Consider the following 18,857-nt stretch of genomic DNA (forward strand, 5'->3'; position numbering starts at 1 on the left):
TTCAAGTTCAAGGACAAGCCCATCTTTCTCAAGAAGCTTCTGTCTCAAGCCGGAGACTTGGGATTCCAGAGTTGAAACCCTAGAAGCGATGGCCATGGAAGTGATCTTCCTGGCGAGATCGAGTTGATCATAAGGGTCGGTGGGAATCACGGCGAGAATCTCGTCGGGGAGGCTGAAGTCACCGCCGCTTTGAGACATATTGCTGATCTCGCAAAAAGGGCCCTCGGGATCTTCTTCGGCTTTGCCCAACTAAAAACTACGTGGCGTCTTTTTATTGGAACATTCCTACTTTCTTTCATTTGTCGCTGTCTGTCTGTCTGCTCCTTATATTTGACTATGAGTCCCTGACTTTTTATAAGTTTCGTGTTTTTAAACCCCCTCAGCCTCAGCTATGTTTTTACTTTCTTATTAAAAACAGAACTCAGCTTATTTAAACGCCGAGAGATCAACAGCAAAAATCTGAAGAAAAATAAAACTCCTCAACTTTGAAACCTCTCTACATAGTCGAAGAAGATTCTGAAAGAATCGAAGAGGAGAAGTTTCACAAATCTCCATTTTGAGGTGTTTCTCTCTTCATCCTTCTTCATTGTCTTATTAATTTGTTCTTCCCTTTTCCAACAGTACGTTCTCTGGTTTGTTGATGAATGAGATAAGCTTTAGTGTAAAGCGTTCGCACTTGCAATTTTGAGTTTCAGGTTCAGCAGGGAGGGAACATGTCAGTTCTTATTGTGACGAGTCTTGGGAGCTGGAGATGTAGTGATTGATGATCTACTCCCATAAAATGTTCTCTGACCTGCAAGACCTTTATCATCCTCTGCAAGTAAGTGTCTGCTTTGCCTATCCAACGTTTCTATGCTACTCAGTACTCACTATGTATCAACTTACTTGCTTATATGGTAGGATCAAGTGATACAATCGGTGCCTGCCTCTCCCACACTGTAGGATTTCACAGCACAGGTGAGTGATCCAATCTGTCTACAAGTAAGATGTTTTTTTTTTTTTTCATCTTCACCTTTTAAATCCCTTACTCTTTGTTCACTAGTTTGCTGCTTTGCCAACTCCTTCGTTGTGTGTTTATACTGTCATTTTATTTCCCATTCGTCATTAATTTGGTTGAGTTACCATGTTTATGAATGACTATCAGTGTGCTGTGGATCAACTTTTGTGGTGTTATGTCCTGTCCTCATGTGACTTGTCTGTTTTCTTTTAAAAATGACTTGCGACTTTAATATGATTGGGTTTCAAATGGATGAAGAACTTGGTGCTCAGGAACTGGAGGAGTTTATCCGCGAAAAGGCTGCCCATTCTAGTAGTGCCGTTGTACTTGAAAGTGTAAGCATCACGTATTCAGTTTGTCATGTAGTTGTATCAAATATGTTTAAATATCTGAGCTTGTATTGCTGTTGCAGATAGGAGATATATATCCCACAGGCCGAGGTAAAGCCTCCTGACAATGTGTTGTTCATCTGTTTACTGAGTCCTGTGACTGAGGTTAAGGTAGGTGCTTGATATATAAAATCTGTGTTTGTGATATTTTGTTCTTTTTCTTCTTGTCTCATGCATGATGTTGTTGACCTCCATACCATTTTTTCACGCTTCGGAACGGTCATATCGGAGCGACAATTTCCTTTATATATGTGTTCGCTTGGAAACCTCAATTTTCTGTTGTTGTATTTATCTTCATGTCTGAATATGGAAGGGTCAAGGGTTGATGTAATCCGGGATTTCAAGACAGGTGACACTTTGTGCTAGCGCCTTTAAATAGGTGACTAGAAATCTCTTGTTAATTACGATTTTTTTTATTTTTTTTTTATTTTTTTGTTATAAAGTTTAATTTAAAAACCAGGATGCATGTGAACAAGCTTACTTCAAGGTAAATGTCAACTTGAAGTGTTGACATAGATTTGTAAATTATACCAAGTTGTTGCTTTCCAGATGGACAATGCTCTGATCAATGATAGACGAATACATGTGGATTTCAGTCAAGAGTGTATCCAAACTTTGGTCACAGTTCCGGCAGAAAAGACGAAATAACTGTAGAAATCCTTGACAAAACATGGAACGCTGCAAGGCTAGCTCAACTTTACTTGGCGGCAAAAAATGGTTACAGGGAATGGATGTTTCAAATGTGGCTCAATGGATCTTGTTGCGAAGGACTGTGTGGGTGGTAATCAGTCTTCAAAGGTCATTGTAAAGGGAGGGCAAGAGAGAGAAGCGAGAGATGGGAGAAGGAATAGGTAATGGCATGGACCGATTACAATAAGTAGGAATTGTATGAGTGTGTGAGGCAAAGAAAGAAAGATTTCATTAAAAAATAAAACAACACACCATTTGATTTGAAGATGGTCTTTTGTACTGTGTATCTCTTATCTAAACTGTCTATTTTTTCATGTATAAAATAGACACAAGAACACTGATACATGCATGGTGACCGCTGAAGCCAATTGCAGATGAGGCAATATAAAACATGGCCAGTCAGCTTTGGTAACACTAGTCCACTTTTGTCTCTAATGCTTTGTTTTGCCAGCTCTTCTGTGCAACAATATGCAAGAAACCATCCCATGTTTCCTATCTACACTATATTCATTTCACAGGACGCACCCCAACGGTTTTTACACGGAATCTGTACTGGGGTGGAGACTCACTACTGCCATCGCTGTCGTCATCGTCATCTTCTTCGCTGGAATCATCTTGAACTGAATCCCAACGGGCGTAATCGAGTGTGGAATGACCCTTAGGCTTAGGTATGGCTTGCCACGCATTAGATTGCAGCTTTCCAGACAAGGGCACTTCCTTGCTGTTCTGATCTCTAACCTCTGGTGTTTTAGGTGCTACAACTTCCACCTTGTTTAGAGTAGTCTCTAGATCTTTTGTGACGGCAACTACAGAGTCAAACCTCTTATCTCTTCTCTCATGGAGAGCCCGCTCAACTTGTCTATATTTCTTCTCTGCTGTGTCTTGTTCAACGTCTTGTTCTTGGTCTTGTTCAAACTCTTCTTCAGATTCAGGAATTGGAGCAAGGGACTTTCCTTGACCAAGAAACACAAGAAGAAACGCTTTTTAAAATCCAAACACAATTGAAATGAGCCATACCGTAAAGAAAAAAGAAAAAAGGTAAAAGAGAGAGGGAGAGTATTATAAAGGATATACCAACTGAGTCCTCAAGCGAGACTCGAGGTTGAGATAAACCTCAGAATCAGGGTTCAACTCCAAAAGCCTGGTGACATCAAAAAGAGCAGATTGGTAGTCCTTAAGGGTGACTAAAGTCTGAGCCCTCAGCATCAACGCTCCGCTGTGTTTCTGATCAAGCTCAAGCACCCAAGTGCATTCTTCTGCTGCCTGATGGAAGAATCCAAACACACAACTTATAAACTTTCACAATTTCAAAAAGTCTAACATTAGCATTTGTTCTCTAACATTCATGTTATTATCATTAGCTTTGAATTCATTTCAAATAAACAAGCTCCAACGTCATTCATTAGCACGGATCTCAATTGACCATTTCTAAGTTTCAAACAGAATTAAAAAAAAAAAAAAAACCTTATTGAAGTCGTGTAATTTCAAATAACAAGCGGCGCGGTTGCTGTGAAGAGCGATCTTCTGGGGTTTGGGCTTAGCAGCTGTAAGAGCCTCCGTGTAGAAGAGAAGAGCCTCCCTGTACTTACCGTCTCTGTAGAGCTGATGCCCTTTCTCCACCTTGCTTGACGCCGTCGCCGTCACCACCGATGCCATACTCCGTCCGTAGATTCAACTAAACTGCTGGTGAGAGAGAGGGAGAGAAGAAAGAGAGAGATCCAAAGAGGGAAGAGCAACCAATATTGGTGGTGAAGTGAAGCGTAATAATATGAATCTTCTTCTTCTTCTTCGATTCGATTTCAATGGCGACTTGTATCTATCTATCTGATTAATAATAATAATTAGATATATTATTAATTTAGGCATTTTTCCACCGGGTATTGTATTTAAATATATTTTTTATAATTAAAAATTAATTTATAGTCCCGCCATCTGGCACTCTTGTTGGGTAAGTGGGTGATATATATGGCCCATTTAACATTTCACTCAGGCCCAACTAAAGGAGTTTTTTTTAATCGTTTATCCATATAACACACAAAATTAAATAAAATTTGAAATATTTCTCAAAATGAATCTCTAGTTTTATAAAAAAAAAAAAAAATGATGAGCAGGGTAATACGATTATTAGTTGGTGCATAAATGAAATCAAGAATTAGAACCAAAAACAATCCACTCACTAATCAGGAAATAAGTTGCTTAAACATGGAAACAGCATTGATGTTCAGTGACAGAGAAAAAAAAAAAAAGGAGAGAAAAGATACAACAAAAATACTCATATAGCAGAGCAAAATACTTAAGCCTCTTGCACAATTTTCTTCACAACATTGTCCAAATTCTCCAGAGGATCTTCTTTGGTGACTTCAGCAGGAGGAGTCTCAACGATCTGTGAGCTAGAAGCAACTTCTTTAGCTGGTGCCTTTGCTTTCTTTTTCTTCTTAGGCTTCACAGACTTAGCTTCCTCACCAGCTTTCTCAACAATTTCCTTGGTACCAGTCCCAGTTTCTACACATTATTATAGAAAACGCCCATGTTACAAACATACTTAAGAAGGGAACAAAATGTCTATTCATTCAACCAAATCAGGAAGTGAAATTTACCGATTTGCATTGGTTCAGAAGTAGCATCAACACGACCTTGGTTCTCAGCTTCATCAGTTGGAAGGTTCTCTGTAGCAGTTGGAGCTAATCAAACGGTTAATACTAAAAGATACCAAAACTAATAACATCTTAAAATGAAGAGAATCACTAACTTCAACCAAAATCTGAAGGAAACGAATTCATCAGTATTATGGCTCTCATCCACAAGTTCTAACGTATGTGCAAGAATTATACTCTTGGTCAATCGTGACCAATAAATTTTAAAGCAGTATATATATATATTTAGAGAAAACAAAAAAACGAAGGTTACCTTTTGCTATTGAACCAGTTGCAATAGGTTCAACCTCTCTTTTACCACTTGACGTCTCAACCCCAAGAGCTGGTTTCTTACGACTTTCGTTAGCCGAAGTTTTAGATTTCCTCTTTTTTGATGATTTCTCCTCTGGTCCATGAGTTATCAGAGTAGGAAGAGTCGGAGCAGGGTTTGAAGAAGCAGCAGTGTTAGTCATCGGCAGCTCACCGGCCTTGTCCTCAACAGGCATGACGTCCACAGATAGAAACCAGTCCTTGTTACCGATGGCCTGAAAAGCCTGACTCAGAATCATCGAGTCAGGCAAGTGATAAACTTGCCCTCCCGACTTAACCTATAAAACAAAACCAAGATCCATCCGTAAGTTGTTGTTTTTCTTCTTTTTTCTTGAAACAACAGAAAGAAAGAAAGAAAGAAAGACGTGGGGGTATGATATGAATTAAAAAAAAAAAAAAAAACAGATTGTTTTACCTTCAAGGCAGAAACCATGATTTTCCCAAGAGTTGGGAAACAACGTTCGTGGTCCTTGCTAAATTTCTCTGTGCAAATAACAGGCAAATCAAGATTAAACATAGATGCATGACATTTGACACAAAAACGAATTTACCAAAATATCGATAAGAAAGAAAAGACCATAAATATATAAAGATAAGAACAGATGTAATCATGTAACCTTTGAAAACTAATACAGAGTCACGTTTATCCAATAGAATGGCGAGATGAGTGTCCTTATTAGTGGTAGCGAAAACACATCTTACTGTTGTTTCATCTGCCATAGTAAGCAACGGAAATGATATGATTATATATATTAGGGTTTTTTGAAGAAGATAATTAACAAGAAACGAGGCTCTCTCACTATCTCTCTACTTTCTATGGACGGACATATATTTATATGCAAGAGTAGCTTTCTTCCTCACAAGTTCAAAAGAAATACCAAAGGCCACTTTCTTTTTTTTCTTTTTTTGGGAAAACGAAACGTCAATAATATTCAGTAGTATCATTATTATCTCTTCCTTTCCCGCATCGTTTTGTCGTCCTAGTGAGTTTTAATGGCTCAATTTATTTTTTCTTGTATTTATTTACTGCTTCTATTATCGCTCTTCCTCTCTCCCCACCTTCCCTTGCATGACGGCCGATGTAAATAAATTACTCGTGGCGACTAATCCGTATATTTAATTACTAAACTGTTACTGGGTGGGGAATTGGTGATGCGTGGCCCATCACGTTTGTCCTTAAAGATAGATGAGTTTATTAGTTTCAACTTTCAAGAACAGAACATCACGTTTACTACTAGATGATCGAATGTTAAGCATAATGAAATCATGCATTTAAAACAAAACAAAAAATGATTTAATTTAAAAAAAAAACATAAGAACACATGATGTCGTATAATAAAAAGAGGGAATCATTTCATTTTCATTGGGGTAAGCAAGCGTCAATGTTGAGTTTCGTACATAGAGAAAAAGAAAGAGATAGGAGGTTATTAGAAGCGATCAATGATCCTCATAGCAGCATCAGAGAGTTGGGCATATATATTGATTTGGCTAAATAGCTCCAAAGCCTCCTCAAACAAAGACTCATCAAACTTGACACTTTGGAGATTGGACCGACAGCTCCAAGGGTAGCCAAGTGCAAGCATTATCGATCTAGCGGCTTTGTCGTAATCACCGCTTCTCAGATCCGTTTTGGCTTCCGACAGTTTTTTAGGTACCTCCATCGACAAGTCATGTTTGCAAGCCTCCAAAACTTTCTTAACTTCTAATAGTCTTTTATTAGCAGTTGTAGTATTTTATAAAATGGAGACTCCAGGGTTGTAAACGTCATCCAACATACTAAATTTACCATTTAGTCTTTTCCCATAGCATGGCATATTTTGGTATGCACTTGGAAAGATAATTTTACGAAGTAATCATGTGATTGCAGAACTTAAAGCATGTAAAACAGAAACAGAATCGTGAAACCTAAACAATATTATGATGTTACCAAATCTCGCATCGTTTCCAGACCAAAACAAAAATTATCCAAAGTTCACTAAGAAAACGAAACGCAACCGACATTACTCAAAAATAAAAATACAATACAGGGTTTGTTATGTTTTGCATCCCTACTCTGCGCTCTTTGACTTCTTCTTCTTCTTCTTCGTGCTGTGGCCATCATCAGTCTCCTCGTCTCCTCCAGCTTTACTCTTCTTTTTCTTCTTCTCTGATTTCTCATTCTCCTCTGCTGTCTCCATCTTCCTCTTCTCTTTCTTCTTCTTTTTCTCTGACTTGTCCTCCTCCATCGCCACCACCTCTTCTTCTTCTTCTTCTTTACCCTTTGCCTTCTTCTTCTTGCTTTTCTTTGCTGAGACATCCTTCCCTTCATCATCTAAACCAGGAACAGATCAAACACTGAGTCCACCATCACTCTAAGAGAACTCTGTTTTCAACCAAAAAAAAGCTATACACGAAATACCATTCTTTTGCAGATTCTCTATGACTTCCTTCATTACATCCACATTCTTGCGTGGGGCAACGCCTTTGTCATAAAATTCCAGCCTTTCCTCAACTTGTTCACGAAGCTTCTCACCAAAGGCAGTAGTTGCACCATCTACGTAGGACATTTCAGGGTACATAATTTAAAACTTAAACAGCATATCTCACAACCGAAAGCTCTTTTCCAGGGTTTTCAGAACTTTACCAGCGAAACAATCAATCCGGGATGCTATAGAGCACTTGTTAGCAAGATAACGAGCGATACGACCCTTGTTCTTAGCAGAGGCTCGGCCAATGAAGGAAGAATGGAAAATCAACCCATACTTGGGAGTGTTTCCACGCGTTTTAAGTGCCCTGAAACACCACAGCGGTTCATGTCACACGCAGCACTAAAAGAAAACTTGGGAAAATTAATAAAAGACAGGGCCAGATATTGCACCTGAAAAGCGCCTTCTCAGCTCCAAGAATCTGGAGGGTGGATGATGGGCATTTAGCAAGGTTAGTCAGACTTCCAGCATGTGAAATCAAACGAGCACCAACCATTTCTCCAATCAAAGCTGCCAAATTAGGGGCAATGTCGCTCATCTTGGTAACAAGATAATCGTAGAGCTTCTTCCTGTAGTCAGCAAGATCCATAACTCTCTGAGCAAAGGTCTGTACGTTGATCAGGTCAACTGGTGATAAATCCTGGCCTGTCAATAGGTAAGAAATAACCGTCTCAGAACAATTAATTTTAGAAAAACATTGCTATCAAAAAACACAGCCCAAGTGATATACCCATAGAAGCTTTTCCAGCTTCGACGACCTCCTTTGCCTTATCTTCATCCCCTAAGACTTCAGTAAGCATTGGGATGTGGTCTTCGGTCAACTTTGACTTGTCATCAATCATCTTTGAAACACGGGAGTAAAGATAGTTGTCATTAACTATCTTCACTAGCTCGGGGAAGTGCCACGAATACCATTCCCTGTAAGAACATTGTAAACAGTTCATCTACCAATAGGTAATTTGCAACACAGAATCTGAAAGGGAAAAGCACAAAACAAACCTGACTCTCATGGCAAAGGAATTGATATCCTTGTCAAGGGTGTCAAGGAGGAAAATAGCTTGAATAACCATGTTATCCACTCGGTTAACATTGAACTTCACCTTGGCTCTGCTGTAGCTATGAGCTAACCCAAGCTGAGATTTTTCAAGATCACCAGGCTACACAAATAGAAAATGTTCATCAGAACACAAACCATAGGTAACAAGCAAAAAGACAAGAGAAGAAGGCCTTTAGATACAAAGAAGGATAGCACACCTTTAGGTCCTTGATGAACCTATCAAAATGCTGGCGTACACCTCTGAGAAGCTCAAGTACGAACTCATTGCTCTGGCATGGGATTTTAGTGGCTTCAAAAATATGTGAACCGAGTTTAGGCTCAGCCAATCCTAAGCTGAACTTGGGTTTCTTTCCCTCCTTGACTTTAGGAAGATTCAACTCCAGGAAACTTCTAAGCTCGTCAGTCATAACACCTACCAACATCAGATAAATCCGATTCCAGAGATCAATGATATAATCAAAACAATGAAACAAAATCAGGACGCAAACAAAAATATGAAAAAACAATAAATTGAAGCGCTCTCTACAATAAATATCCAGGGGGTTTTGAGCTACGAGGTTTTAAATCTAAGGGTTTACTTTTTCAGCAGTCTCTGTTCTAGCTCTATATCGAAGAACAAGCAGTGTATATAATAAGGTAAACTCAACACAACACATGAAGATACAAAACAAGGAACAAGTTAGTGGGTAATGAAGAGTCACCTTCTGAGACGGCGTTCATTTGGTTGAGAGCATCGAGAGCAGACTCGAAGGGGTGAAACGCTGTGAGCTGAACTACGCGGCCAAACCGACTGAGGTCAGAGACGGAGGTCCGAACGGCCTCAGTGTTCTGCCCGATCTCATCTAGTCCGTGCACCTCGAAGATGGCATAGCCTGAAGAAGATTCGTACTGCACATACATCGTCATTTTTGGAGGAGAAGAAACTAAAACCCTAGCAACCTACTGAGCGAGATAAATATACAATGTGCCGAAACTAGGGTTTCAGGGTTTAATTCCATTTGTTTGATGGCGCTGCTGTGAACAAATTCAATGGGCCTGGCCCATTTCACGGTCTCTTAGTTGTCGTAGCTTATAGAGTCCAATATTTTTGCTCGGCCCATCACGGCCGCTTTAAGAAATTATTAATATCGTATTAGTCGATTTTTTTTTTTATTATTTTTAACTTTTTTTTAACAATGTGAACTATTTATACTATTTTCGAAACTTTTGACAGAAGCTACGAAATAACAAGAACAAGAAAGTATTAGACGAATTCGGAGCTACGAAAATATTCTTATTGAGTTATATGTGAAATCTGTTTCTCCAATAGATTGTCTCATCTTGATGTATCTAAACAAACGTATCTGTAGGCTATACCTGCAGAGGAGACAAATTCATCTTCCCTCCTTGATCTTGAATCCAAGCATTATATTGTTTTAGAGTCGCTGTCTCTGGGGCCAGGCGTCACAAAGCTCGTGAAGAAGCTAGTGGTGTCATCAAATCTACTACAGTCAGTTAGGTAACCCAGAGCTCTTAAAATATTATTATATTGAATGGAGGTGAAATCTGTTTCTCCAATACATATGGAAGAAAACTGTCATCTTCCATAACAATCACATATCTATAGGAAACATTTTCATCTTCCCTCCTTGATCTTGAATCCAACCATTGGCTTAGATTCGCAGTCACTATGTGACATCCCGGGGCCAGGCGCTATAAAGCTCGTGGAGAAGCTAGTTTCTTTGGTTTGAAAGTTGCTGAAAGATGAGCTTGTGGTGTCATCAAATGTACAGTCGGTTAGGTAGCCTGGCTTTGAGGTGGCATCATTGACCTCAGTATCTCCTGTCAACATGGCTACCACTCGTGACATGGTGGTCTCAAGGCATGAGATGACTGAGTGCAAAGCAGAGCAATGCCAATCATGCGTTTCACTTCTTCCATGTTGTATTCCTTTAGCTCATCATCAATTAGTTCAGTGTCACGGCTTTTCTCGCGTAGATTCCATGCCTGTATACAAGAAACACACAAATATTCATGTCTATCTCCAACTTCCCTCATATGAAAAGTAAAGGCGTACCCATTCAAGAAGATATTTTTTTCCCTCCTCCAAGTTTTCATCAGAGTTTTTCCTTCCACTCACTAACTCAAGAGCCACAACACCAAAGGCATACACATCTGTTTCCTCTGTTAGATGTCCACGCATGGCATACTCTGGCGCAAGATATCCACTGCATTGGTACAACTAACATGTGTTACATATCCATAATTGTGTCGCAACCCAAAGGTCAGGGTCTATGGGTTACTTACATTGTCCCTGCCACTCGGGTACTAATATGGGTTTTCTTGTCATCATACAGTTTTGCAAGCCCAAAATCAGAAACTTTTGGGACCAGTTCAGAGTCAAGTAAAATGTTGCTGGCCTTCACATCTCTGTGTATTATTCGAACACTCGCCTCCTCGTGGAGATAAACTAGACCTCTGGCTACTCCCAGACATATCTCATAACGGGTTGGCCAATCAAGATGTAAAGTCTTATCCCCTGCAACATCCAACCCAATGGCATAATGAGTACTTTAGCTTGGCAGAAGCAGAAATAGTCAAGTCATGTTTCTGCTCAGTACCAAATAATGCCTGATCGAGACTTCCCTTAGGGAGGTACTCATATACGAGCAAACGATGATCTCCTTCAAAGCAGCATCCGTAAAGTTTTACTAGGTTACGATGTAGAACTGCAGAAATTGCTACAATTTCTGCAACAAATTGTCCCTTTCCTTGCCGTGATCCAACTGATAACTGCTTCACCGCGACCTCTCGTCCATCATTTAGGTTTCCCTGTTGAATGTGTTATTCAAAACAAAACATATTAAAAAGGTATTACATTTACCCTTTTTTCCTAGTATCTCAGAATAATATACAGCTATTTCGTTTGTTTCGGTAAGGGACTTACCTTATATACAGCCCCAAACCCTCCTTCTCCAAGCTTGTTTGAGGGATTGAAATCTTGCGTTGCACTTTTAAGTTCCGAGTAAGTAAAGGTGTATGGCTTTACGTCCATACTAAGTATCTCTGCCAGAAACAGTTGAGTACTTAAAATCAACCAATATAAGAGATGATATTCAACTTTAATTTTTAATCAGAGAGCTAAAATTCTTCAGCTCAAGGGCTTGTTTTATGTCCTTATTACATCTATACCTTCATCATCTGTGTACGGCTTTCTTCTTTTACGAATGATGAAGATAACCACACCCGCAAAGATGCTCAAAAGTCCAACGCCAACAATGACACCCACAATAGTACCAGTCCTGCTCTTTCCCTTTGATGGTGGCCTATTACCCACAGTTGGTGTGAAATCTGAACAGGAATATGTGACACTTAGGCACTAACTAGTAACAGGATTTAGTAAAAATCAGGGGAAAAAAAAAGATTGTACCATTTTTGACAGTTAGGCGTTACCTGGTGTGGCACTGACGGCCGATATTAATGTCCCATAAGCCCCTTGGATAGGAATACAGCATGTTCCTTTTCCAGCCCAAAAAAGATGAATTTCGAGGTGATTTTCTGATACATTTGCTTTATATTCTCTCTGAACTGCTCGAAGAGTAGAGTCACCAGCTGTTCTGCGTACATCAAAATCCTTTTCAACAAGTCTTCCCTGGGAAAAACAGAGCTACATCTCAGAATTTATCAGAACCTACAATTCGGGAGAAAATTAGTAAACCAAAAAGTTAATTTGTATAGCAGAAAGCCGATCAAGTAGTGCAGACCTGGACATAAATGTCAAAACGTCGTCTTCCAGTACCTTTCCAACTGTTAGAACCTACAATTTGTATTTCGGCAAACTGAAGTCTTATGGTGTAGCCTCCATTTTCTAGCCCCAACCCATAATACCTTAGGGAAGATGCAGAAAGTCTTGCTGACTGAAAGAGCTCTGGGTCCATAGTGTTGGTAAATTGTGCTTGTGAATTAGCTATGTATACATTATTGCTACTTCCGGCAAAATTTCCTACACTACTGGCTGCCCATCTCTTAGCAGCACTCACGACAAACGAAGCTGGTCCAAGATCCCCGTCCTCCTTCTCAAATAGTGCACCGCTAACAGACCTTTTCTCTGGGCCTCCGCAGTTGATCGAAAAGTTAAAATCTAGACACCAGTCAATAGCGAAAGTCTTAAAAGCACTTTTTATATGTTTGCTCACTCCACATGGAGAACAAAAAGTTATGAGGATATCTTTTTGTTACACTTACAGATTCCTTTGCCTCGATTGCAGGGGAAGTTCTTCTGCAGGCAATTTAGTCCTGATAAAACTCTTTTAACAAAAATAAAAAAATGATAAGTCGGGGATATACTTGCATCCTTTTGCAGGAAAAAAAAAGATTAAAAAAAATAGAAACGTATTGAAATTTCAAGCACCAACAAGGACATATTAAGAAATTACCTGTTGTCTAGACCTTCCAACGTGAAGTTGTTAGCAACAAGATTGCTGCACATACAACATACACTTCTGTTTGTTATTCCCTAACAAGTGATTATTATAAATATTTCCAACAAAAAGAAGGCTTGACGCTGGATATGAAGAAGGCTATGCATGTGGGAAAATTTCAAAGATTGTAGGAACATTTTGAATAATAAGTTGGGAAAAGCTATTGTTATTGTTTACTGACACTTTCATGTTTGGTAAGCTGACCCATGAAGGAAGACTTCCGGACAAATTATTGTACGACACATCTCTGCAAGCATAAAAGAACGATAATTAGGATCTATCAAATATATTATATGTCCAAAAACAGTTTTCTTATTTTCTTGTAAAGTGATCTCTGTCACCCACCAAGAGTGGAACCTTATTCGAGTTAAATAAGTGCCCAGTAAACAGTTTACGAAGTCGAGGATCTGTTAACAAACTGTCTATCTACGTTGTGGCTTTTGAAGATGAAGCAATTATAAAGGTTTAGTTACTCACACAGTGCTCAGAGACTGCCGCTTTTGAGTGGGCAAGGATCCATTCAACGTGTTATTTCCCAGAAACCTAATATATATGAAAACAACAATTCTTTATAAAAATTATCGGGTAACAACATAACATCTTACAAGAGAGAAAGTCCAATTAGCAATGTTAAGGAGGTGATACCCAAAATAAACAACAGCAACCTTAGATAATATCCCAAAATATACAGACAACATATCATCTTACAAGAGAGCAAGTTCACTTAAGTTGAAAAGTGAAGCCGGAATTGGTCCTTGTAGTTTGTTGAAGCTCAAATCACTGGAAAAACAAACATGAATTAAACGGTTAAACATTAAACTAATCCTGGTTACTAATGAATGATACGTGATCATGGTTAGGTAGATTAGAGTATGGTTAGGACATTTTAATTAATTAGTTTTGGTGGTTTACTTTATGAATTTGGTTTAAGTATTTTCCTTTATGCATTAGGGTTATGATTTAAGTTGTATGAAAACCTATATAAGGTTCTCTCTTGATTAATAAGAGAGGAAGCCCCAAGAATTAACCTTAATCTCTAAGAGAGAATTAGGGTTAAGAGGGAGCTAAGCTTTTACATCTTTCTTAATTCTCAAGCAATAAAGAGGTTCATAACAATGAATGAGGAAGAATACGGAATCATCTCATTGACTTTCACAAATCATCTCAGTCTTTTTACAGAAAAGACCCTGAAACAGCTTTCAGAACATGTGAAGATACAATGACATATGTACTTACACTTGTTTCAAACTTGAGTATCCTCCAATAGTAGACGGTATTGTCCCAGTGAGATTGTTGTTCCTTAATACTCTGCAACAGATATCATAATTTCTAAATACACGGAGGAGGGAGAAACAGTTCAACAGTACATTTATCTGAACATAAATTGGAGCAGAAGTTGGAATCAAAGCTGCATTACAGTGTACTTAGATTCTTCATGTCTTTGATGAAATCAAAAGAAGAGCCTCCATTGGATATATCACCAAGCCTCCAACATATAAAATATGAATACGTGGAATATAGAAATAAACATATATACAAGAGCAATGGAACACGTCCATAATATAACTCGGTAGAAATGAAATTTTCTTACAAGGTAGTAAGTCTAGTCCAGTTTCCTATAAAGTCTGGTATCTGACCTGTAAGTTCCAGATCCATAATCCAACTGGCACAACATCAAGGGCATCAATCACGCCAAGGAAAAAATTAAAATGTAAAGTAATAAATAGATTACAAAAAAAAATAAAAAAAAATATTTGAATTCAATATATCTTACGCTTGTTCCAGATCCAAAAAATTAGCAAACGATAAAGGTATTCCCCCGCTGAGTCCAGAACTATCTACGTACCTGAAAAGATGTAAGAAATTCTTTAAAACTAATTGCGCAAGACTTTTGTGGTCGGTGAACACACAATTATAGACAGGAAATAAATACATAGCACTTGTAGAACTGACAGACAGACTAACATTTGCTGTAGTTTGGTACAACTCCCAATCTCAGCTGGTATAGAACCGGAAAAGTTATTTGAACCAATACTACTGCAGAAAAAACAAAATAGAGTATATAAGGTATAAGGAACCATCAAAACCTCCAAAAGCAGCAGTGTGAAGACATATTCGAATTGGAACAAATAAGAAGCTTACAGTAATCTTAAATCTGTAAGCAAACCGATTTCTTTAGGAAGAGGGCCAGACAAGGCATTGATCCCAAAAGTCCTATATGTGAGAGCGTGAGAGACAAGAAAGTGTAGAAAATTAATCACCAAAAACGAAGAAAAAGGAAGAAGAGGTATTACATCCACTGCATTCGAGTCAGGTTTCCAATTGCAGGAGGCAGTGAGCCTGTGAGAAAATTTTGAGCTAGGTTCCTGAAAGATGTGATTTTGAAATGACCATATTGGATCAAATTAATAGAGTTTACAAATATATTAACCTAATTGGGTAAGTGGGTTGTTGTATGATTCAAAAATACGTACAGATTGGTGAGGAATGTCAAAGTCCAGAGCTCTTGAGGTATAGGTCCTTTAACATCTAACGCATAAACCTTGCTGTGAAGAAGACAAACAACATAGTATATGGAAAATGACTTGAATGAAGCATTAATTCCCAGTGGGAGATTTCGTCGAACACATGGGGTGCAGCAAAAACAAATATACTATAATAAGGGGATCAGAGTCGTACATGTTGTTTATGCGGCAGATTGTGGAGTTTTCGAAACTACAGTCGCATTTGATGAGAGGATTGTATGCAGTGTTGGTGTCGAGGACACTGGCGTCGATGGCGGCCCCGGTGCAAAGTTCGCCGCTGATGTTCCATTTACTCCGCTCGTGTATCTTCCAAGCCGCAAAGATGGAGTTTAAAGCTCGCGCTGTTTAATTTATTCACAACCACACAACGGTCGATTATTTATTATTTTGAATTTGATTATTATTGGGATTATGAGCCCCTTAATCTATTGACGTACGCGCTTAATTAAATTTAAGGCTTAACTAAACAACTCTCTGTTAATTAATTGAGTTTACACATTAACTGAACTAAAAGAGTCATTATATAGTATACTATACTGTATATTAAATTAATATATAGAGGATGAATTTTTCTTCAGCATGTTATTAATTTACTTTTGACAAGCAGCATTTTATATGTTTGCAGTTGATTTTTTTTTTACAAAGAAGTAGCTATATTACATAATCCACAAAATCGAATCGATCGATGACATGACGATGATTAAACTTTTTTTGTCAACTGTTAAAAGACAAACCTTCGTCCGGATGAGTAGTGGGTACGGTTCGGTTTTGGGCTCGAACCAGCACGTGGACCAAACGGAAACAACACAAGAAGAACCAGAGGGTCAGGAGCAGAAACGAAGAGCTCGGTAGCCTGAGCATCTCTCAACAACGGAGAAGACTAAAGATCAAGATGTCCAAAAAGCTAGACAGTCAGGTGAAGGAGGTTTTATAAACACTTTGGTTCAAAAACACAGGACTACTAGCTAAGAGTGTTTATATATAGAGATACATTTTGTCTTAGAGCTAGTTGGTTGAGATGTCAATGGCTATGATTATTGTTTATGTTTTTCAATACATATACAGTACGCAGTTGGATATTTCTTTCTTCTTCACCCATATACTATATCAAATAAATGTCCTTTTCTTTTCTAGCTATAAATTTCTCTCCAACACTATTAGCAGAGAGAGGAGAAGACTTACTACTATGAGGGAAGACTTACTATGCAATCTCACCAATCATAGCCAAGATAACTTTAGTTTGATCAACACTAGTGTACGTAAGATTGACTGACTATAAACGAAATTTAAAGTCGTCGTCAATTATCAACTTGGGACGACGTCTTAAATGGATTATTTGGCAACTATGCATTTCGTACTAGTACTGGAAGTCTCTGGAACCCATTCTTTAAAGTGATCTATCTTAATAATTATAACACTCATGATTACATTTCCAACGACCAAGTTGCTAGTGAAGAAGAGTCAGTATACTTTAACTTCAGGACATGATGAATTCATTCATAGATAGTGCGATCGAGGTCCATCACGACCACTCAAACTTGGTAATTATTATTATTGAATAAAAGTAATGAGTTAACTTATGAAAGAAGCCCTTTTTTTTAGTGGCATTTGTGGATTTGGGTCAATTTGGTGTATAACCAAAATCAATAAACTAATTAAGGATATAGCATAGTATTCAAATAAATTAGAAAAATAGGAGGAGGGTAGGGAAAATGACAATTTTGGTGTTATGGTGGTGGTGGTGTTAGTGGAGGATAATGGTGGCCGGAGGAGAGGTGGCCGGAGGTGGCTGGCGGTGGCCGGTGGTGGTCGGAGGTGGTGGCCGGAGGTGGCTTGAGGAGTTGGCCAAAATCTGATGAGCGGCGGTGGGTGGTGGCTGGAGGTGGCCGGAGGAGTTGGCCGGAATCAGACGACCGGCAGTGGGCGGTGGCTGGTGGTGGTAGTGGGTTGTGGTGAAAGGAGGTGGTGGTAGGGATAATTTAGCCATTAATATACAAAATACAGACTATATAACCTTTTAATTGTTAGAATGGTTATAGATGAATTAAAGATTTTTTGTTGGTTATAGGTTCAAATTCTTCTGTGGATTTTGCCATTTTAGTTTTTCAAGATTTTAAAATACAATTTTACACATTATGTTTGATTTTCTTTTTTGTTCCATTTTTTTTTTAGAGTTTCGTATTTGTTATGAAGTATGTATTTTAGCCAAACAAATTCACAAATGTATAGATTTCAAAGTGACCAAAAGTTGCAAATCTAAAATATTTTTTAAAAATGGTAAAGTTAGAATAATTGGAGTGAAAAGTGGCAAAATCCATAATAATCCAAGTGATATTTATCAAAAAGTTTTTTTTTCCCTTTTCTTCGTCATGTTCCAAGATACGTACAAGCTTGGATTATTTTAGGAATACAGAAGCACCTAATTTTTTGTTATCATAGCATAATCATATCTATCTTACTTTTCAATTGATTACATTAAGGTTTTTTTAAGCATAGTCCCTGTTAGGGGTTCCTCTCCCAACACAAGGCCCAGTCCAGGAAAAATCTCCCAAGGTCCACTCCAGGAAAAATTTCCCAAGGCGCAGTCCAGGAAAAATCTCCCAAAGCTCAAATAAACACTTAAAAGGAGAGAGGGGTATTTCGGCCTTTTTAAGTGACGAACCGACACGGCTTTCTATAAATATGAGCGTACGACGCTTAGCAAAGGGGAGGAAGAAAAGAAGAGCAGAACGCTACAGAAACCACGAGTAATTAATTAAGCATCTCGTCCAAAACGCGAGTCGACGAGCCACAAGCTCGTCCACCTTAATTTCCTTTCACTCGTTCTATTATCTATCGTTATAGTCCAAATTATTGTGCCCCGACACCGAGTTATGAAAGAGAGATTCGACATCCTTTTTATCGAGCTATAAATATTTAATTGTGACTGATATCAACATCAACAATTTGGCGCACCAGGTAGGGGGAGCCAAGTCGAAATTTTCTTTAAGAACTTAGAATACGGACCTGCGAAGAGTAGACGAGATGACCGGAACCGCTAAAGAAGGAAACAAAGGGATCGGGTCGTCGGGTGGAACGATAACTCCAGGAACAGATCAGACGGAGCCAGCAATCCTTCCAACCCCGGACGCTCCAAGGAAAGCTGTCGCAGCCAAAAGCCCGGAAACGTTCGTCATCGCGACGAACCTAACAAGCCCGGCGAACACAGAAGCGACGCAAAATCCTGCGCAGCTCACCTTGCTCAATAGTCAGCATGTCTCTAGCATAGACGAGCTGTTACGCGGGATACTAATGCGCCTTGACCAGTAGGA

The 18,857-nt window shown here is 38.7% G+C and overlaps 4 protein-coding genes, 1 long non-coding RNA gene and 1 pseudogene across 7 annotated transcripts in view; 1 reads left to right on the forward strand and 5 right to left on the reverse strand.

The window, feature by feature from the left end:
• Nucleotides 1-289, reverse strand: part of LOC104743054 (uncharacterized protein At4g15545-like) — a 2,464-nt gene extending 2,175 nt beyond the window's left edge. Inside the window, exon 1 of the mRNA XM_010464177.2 lies at nt 1-289. This exon is cut by the window's left edge and continues 13 nt beyond it. Coding sequence (XP_010462479.1) covers nt 1-198 — 198 coding nt within the window. The 5' untranslated portion in view covers nt 199-289.
• Nucleotides 436-2,488, forward strand: LOC104743053. Of its 3 annotated transcripts, none has more exons than XR_760603.2 (7): nt 436-561; nt 696-820; nt 901-957; nt 1,256-1,332; nt 1,410-1,497; nt 1,700-1,765; nt 1,847-2,488. It is a non-coding gene; the product is annotated as an uncharacterized LOC104743053 (long non-coding RNA). The 3 variants fall into 3 exon arrangements; XR_760604.2 differs by having other exon boundaries at nt 1,936-2,488; XR_002034979.1 differs by having other exon boundaries at nt 1,700-2,488.
• On the reverse strand, nt 2,284-3,901 carry LOC104743052 (mitochondrial import receptor subunit TOM34). The gene is made up of 3 exons (XM_010464176.2): nt 3,541-3,901; nt 3,151-3,339; nt 2,284-3,024 (listed from the first exon to the last, which is right to left on the reverse strand). Exons 1-3 carry the CDS (start codon nt 3,730-3,732, stop codon nt 2,584-2,586), a joined length of 822 nt encoding a protein of 273 aa, XP_010462478.1. The 5' UTR covers nt 3,733-3,901; the 3' UTR covers nt 2,284-2,583.
• On the reverse strand, nt 4,370-5,568 carry LOC104744196. The gene is made up of 4 exons (XM_010465206.1): nt 5,455-5,568; nt 4,984-5,317; nt 4,674-4,757; nt 4,370-4,578 (listed from the first exon to the last, which is right to left on the reverse strand). Exons 1-4 carry the CDS (start codon nt 5,554-5,556, stop codon nt 4,370-4,372), a joined length of 729 nt encoding a protein of 242 aa, XP_010463508.1. The 5' UTR covers nt 5,557-5,568.
• LOC104743055 (nucleolar protein 56-like) lies at nt 6,934-9,523 on the reverse strand. Its single transcript, XM_010464178.2, has 8 exons — nt 9,263-9,523; nt 8,759-8,973; nt 8,504-8,661; nt 8,235-8,422; nt 7,897-8,149; nt 7,663-7,811; nt 7,438-7,572; nt 6,934-7,350 (listed from the first exon to the last, which is right to left on the reverse strand). Exons 1-8 carry the CDS (start codon nt 9,465-9,467, stop codon nt 7,088-7,090), a joined length of 1,566 nt encoding a protein of 521 aa, XP_010462480.1. The 5' UTR covers nt 9,468-9,523; the 3' UTR covers nt 6,934-7,087.
• Nucleotides 9,818-16,543, reverse strand: LOC104743057 (annotated as a pseudogene).

Source organism: Camelina sativa, chromosome 14 (genome assembly GCF_000633955.1).
Source record: "Camelina sativa cultivar DH55 chromosome 14, Cs, whole genome shotgun sequence".
NCBI classification, from domain to species: domain Eukaryota; kingdom Viridiplantae; phylum Streptophyta; class Magnoliopsida; order Brassicales; family Brassicaceae; genus Camelina; species Camelina sativa.

Coding starts and splice junctions, on each gene's coding strand:
- LOC104743052 (XM_010464176.2), bottom strand. CDS start 3,732: ATGGCATCGGTGGTGACGGCGACGGCGTCAAGCAAGGTGGAGAAAGGG. Junction 3,340..3,540: donor AATTACACGACTTCAATAAG/GTTTTTTTTTTT, acceptor TTCTTCCATCAG/GCAGCAGAAGAATGCACTTG. Junction 3,025..3,150: donor CTCGCTTGAGGACTCAGTTG/GTATATCCTTTA, acceptor GGTCAAGGAAAG/TCCCTTGCTCCAATTCCTGA.
- LOC104744196 (XM_010465206.1), bottom strand. CDS start 5,556: ATGTTTAATCTTGATTTGCCTGTTATTTGCACAGAGAAATTTAGCAAG. Junction 5,318..5,454: donor TCATGGTTTCTGCCTTGAAG/GTAAAACAATCT, acceptor TTTGTTTTATAG/GTTAAGTCGGGAGGGCAAGT. Junction 4,758..4,983: donor AACTGGTTCAATAGCAAAAG/GTAACCTTCGTT, acceptor CCGTTTGATTAG/CTCCAACTGCTACAGAGAAC.
- LOC104743055 (XM_010464178.2), bottom strand. CDS start 9,467: ATGACGATGTATGTGCAGTACGAATCTTCTTCAGGCTATGCCATCTTC. Junction 8,974..9,262: donor AATGAACGCCGTCTCAGAAG/GTGACTCTTCAT, acceptor TGATGTTGGTAG/GTGTTATGACTGACGAGCTT. Junction 7,351..7,437: donor AGAGAATCTGCAAAAGAATG/GTATTTCGTGTA, acceptor TTCCTGGTTTAG/ATGATGAAGGGAAGGATGTC.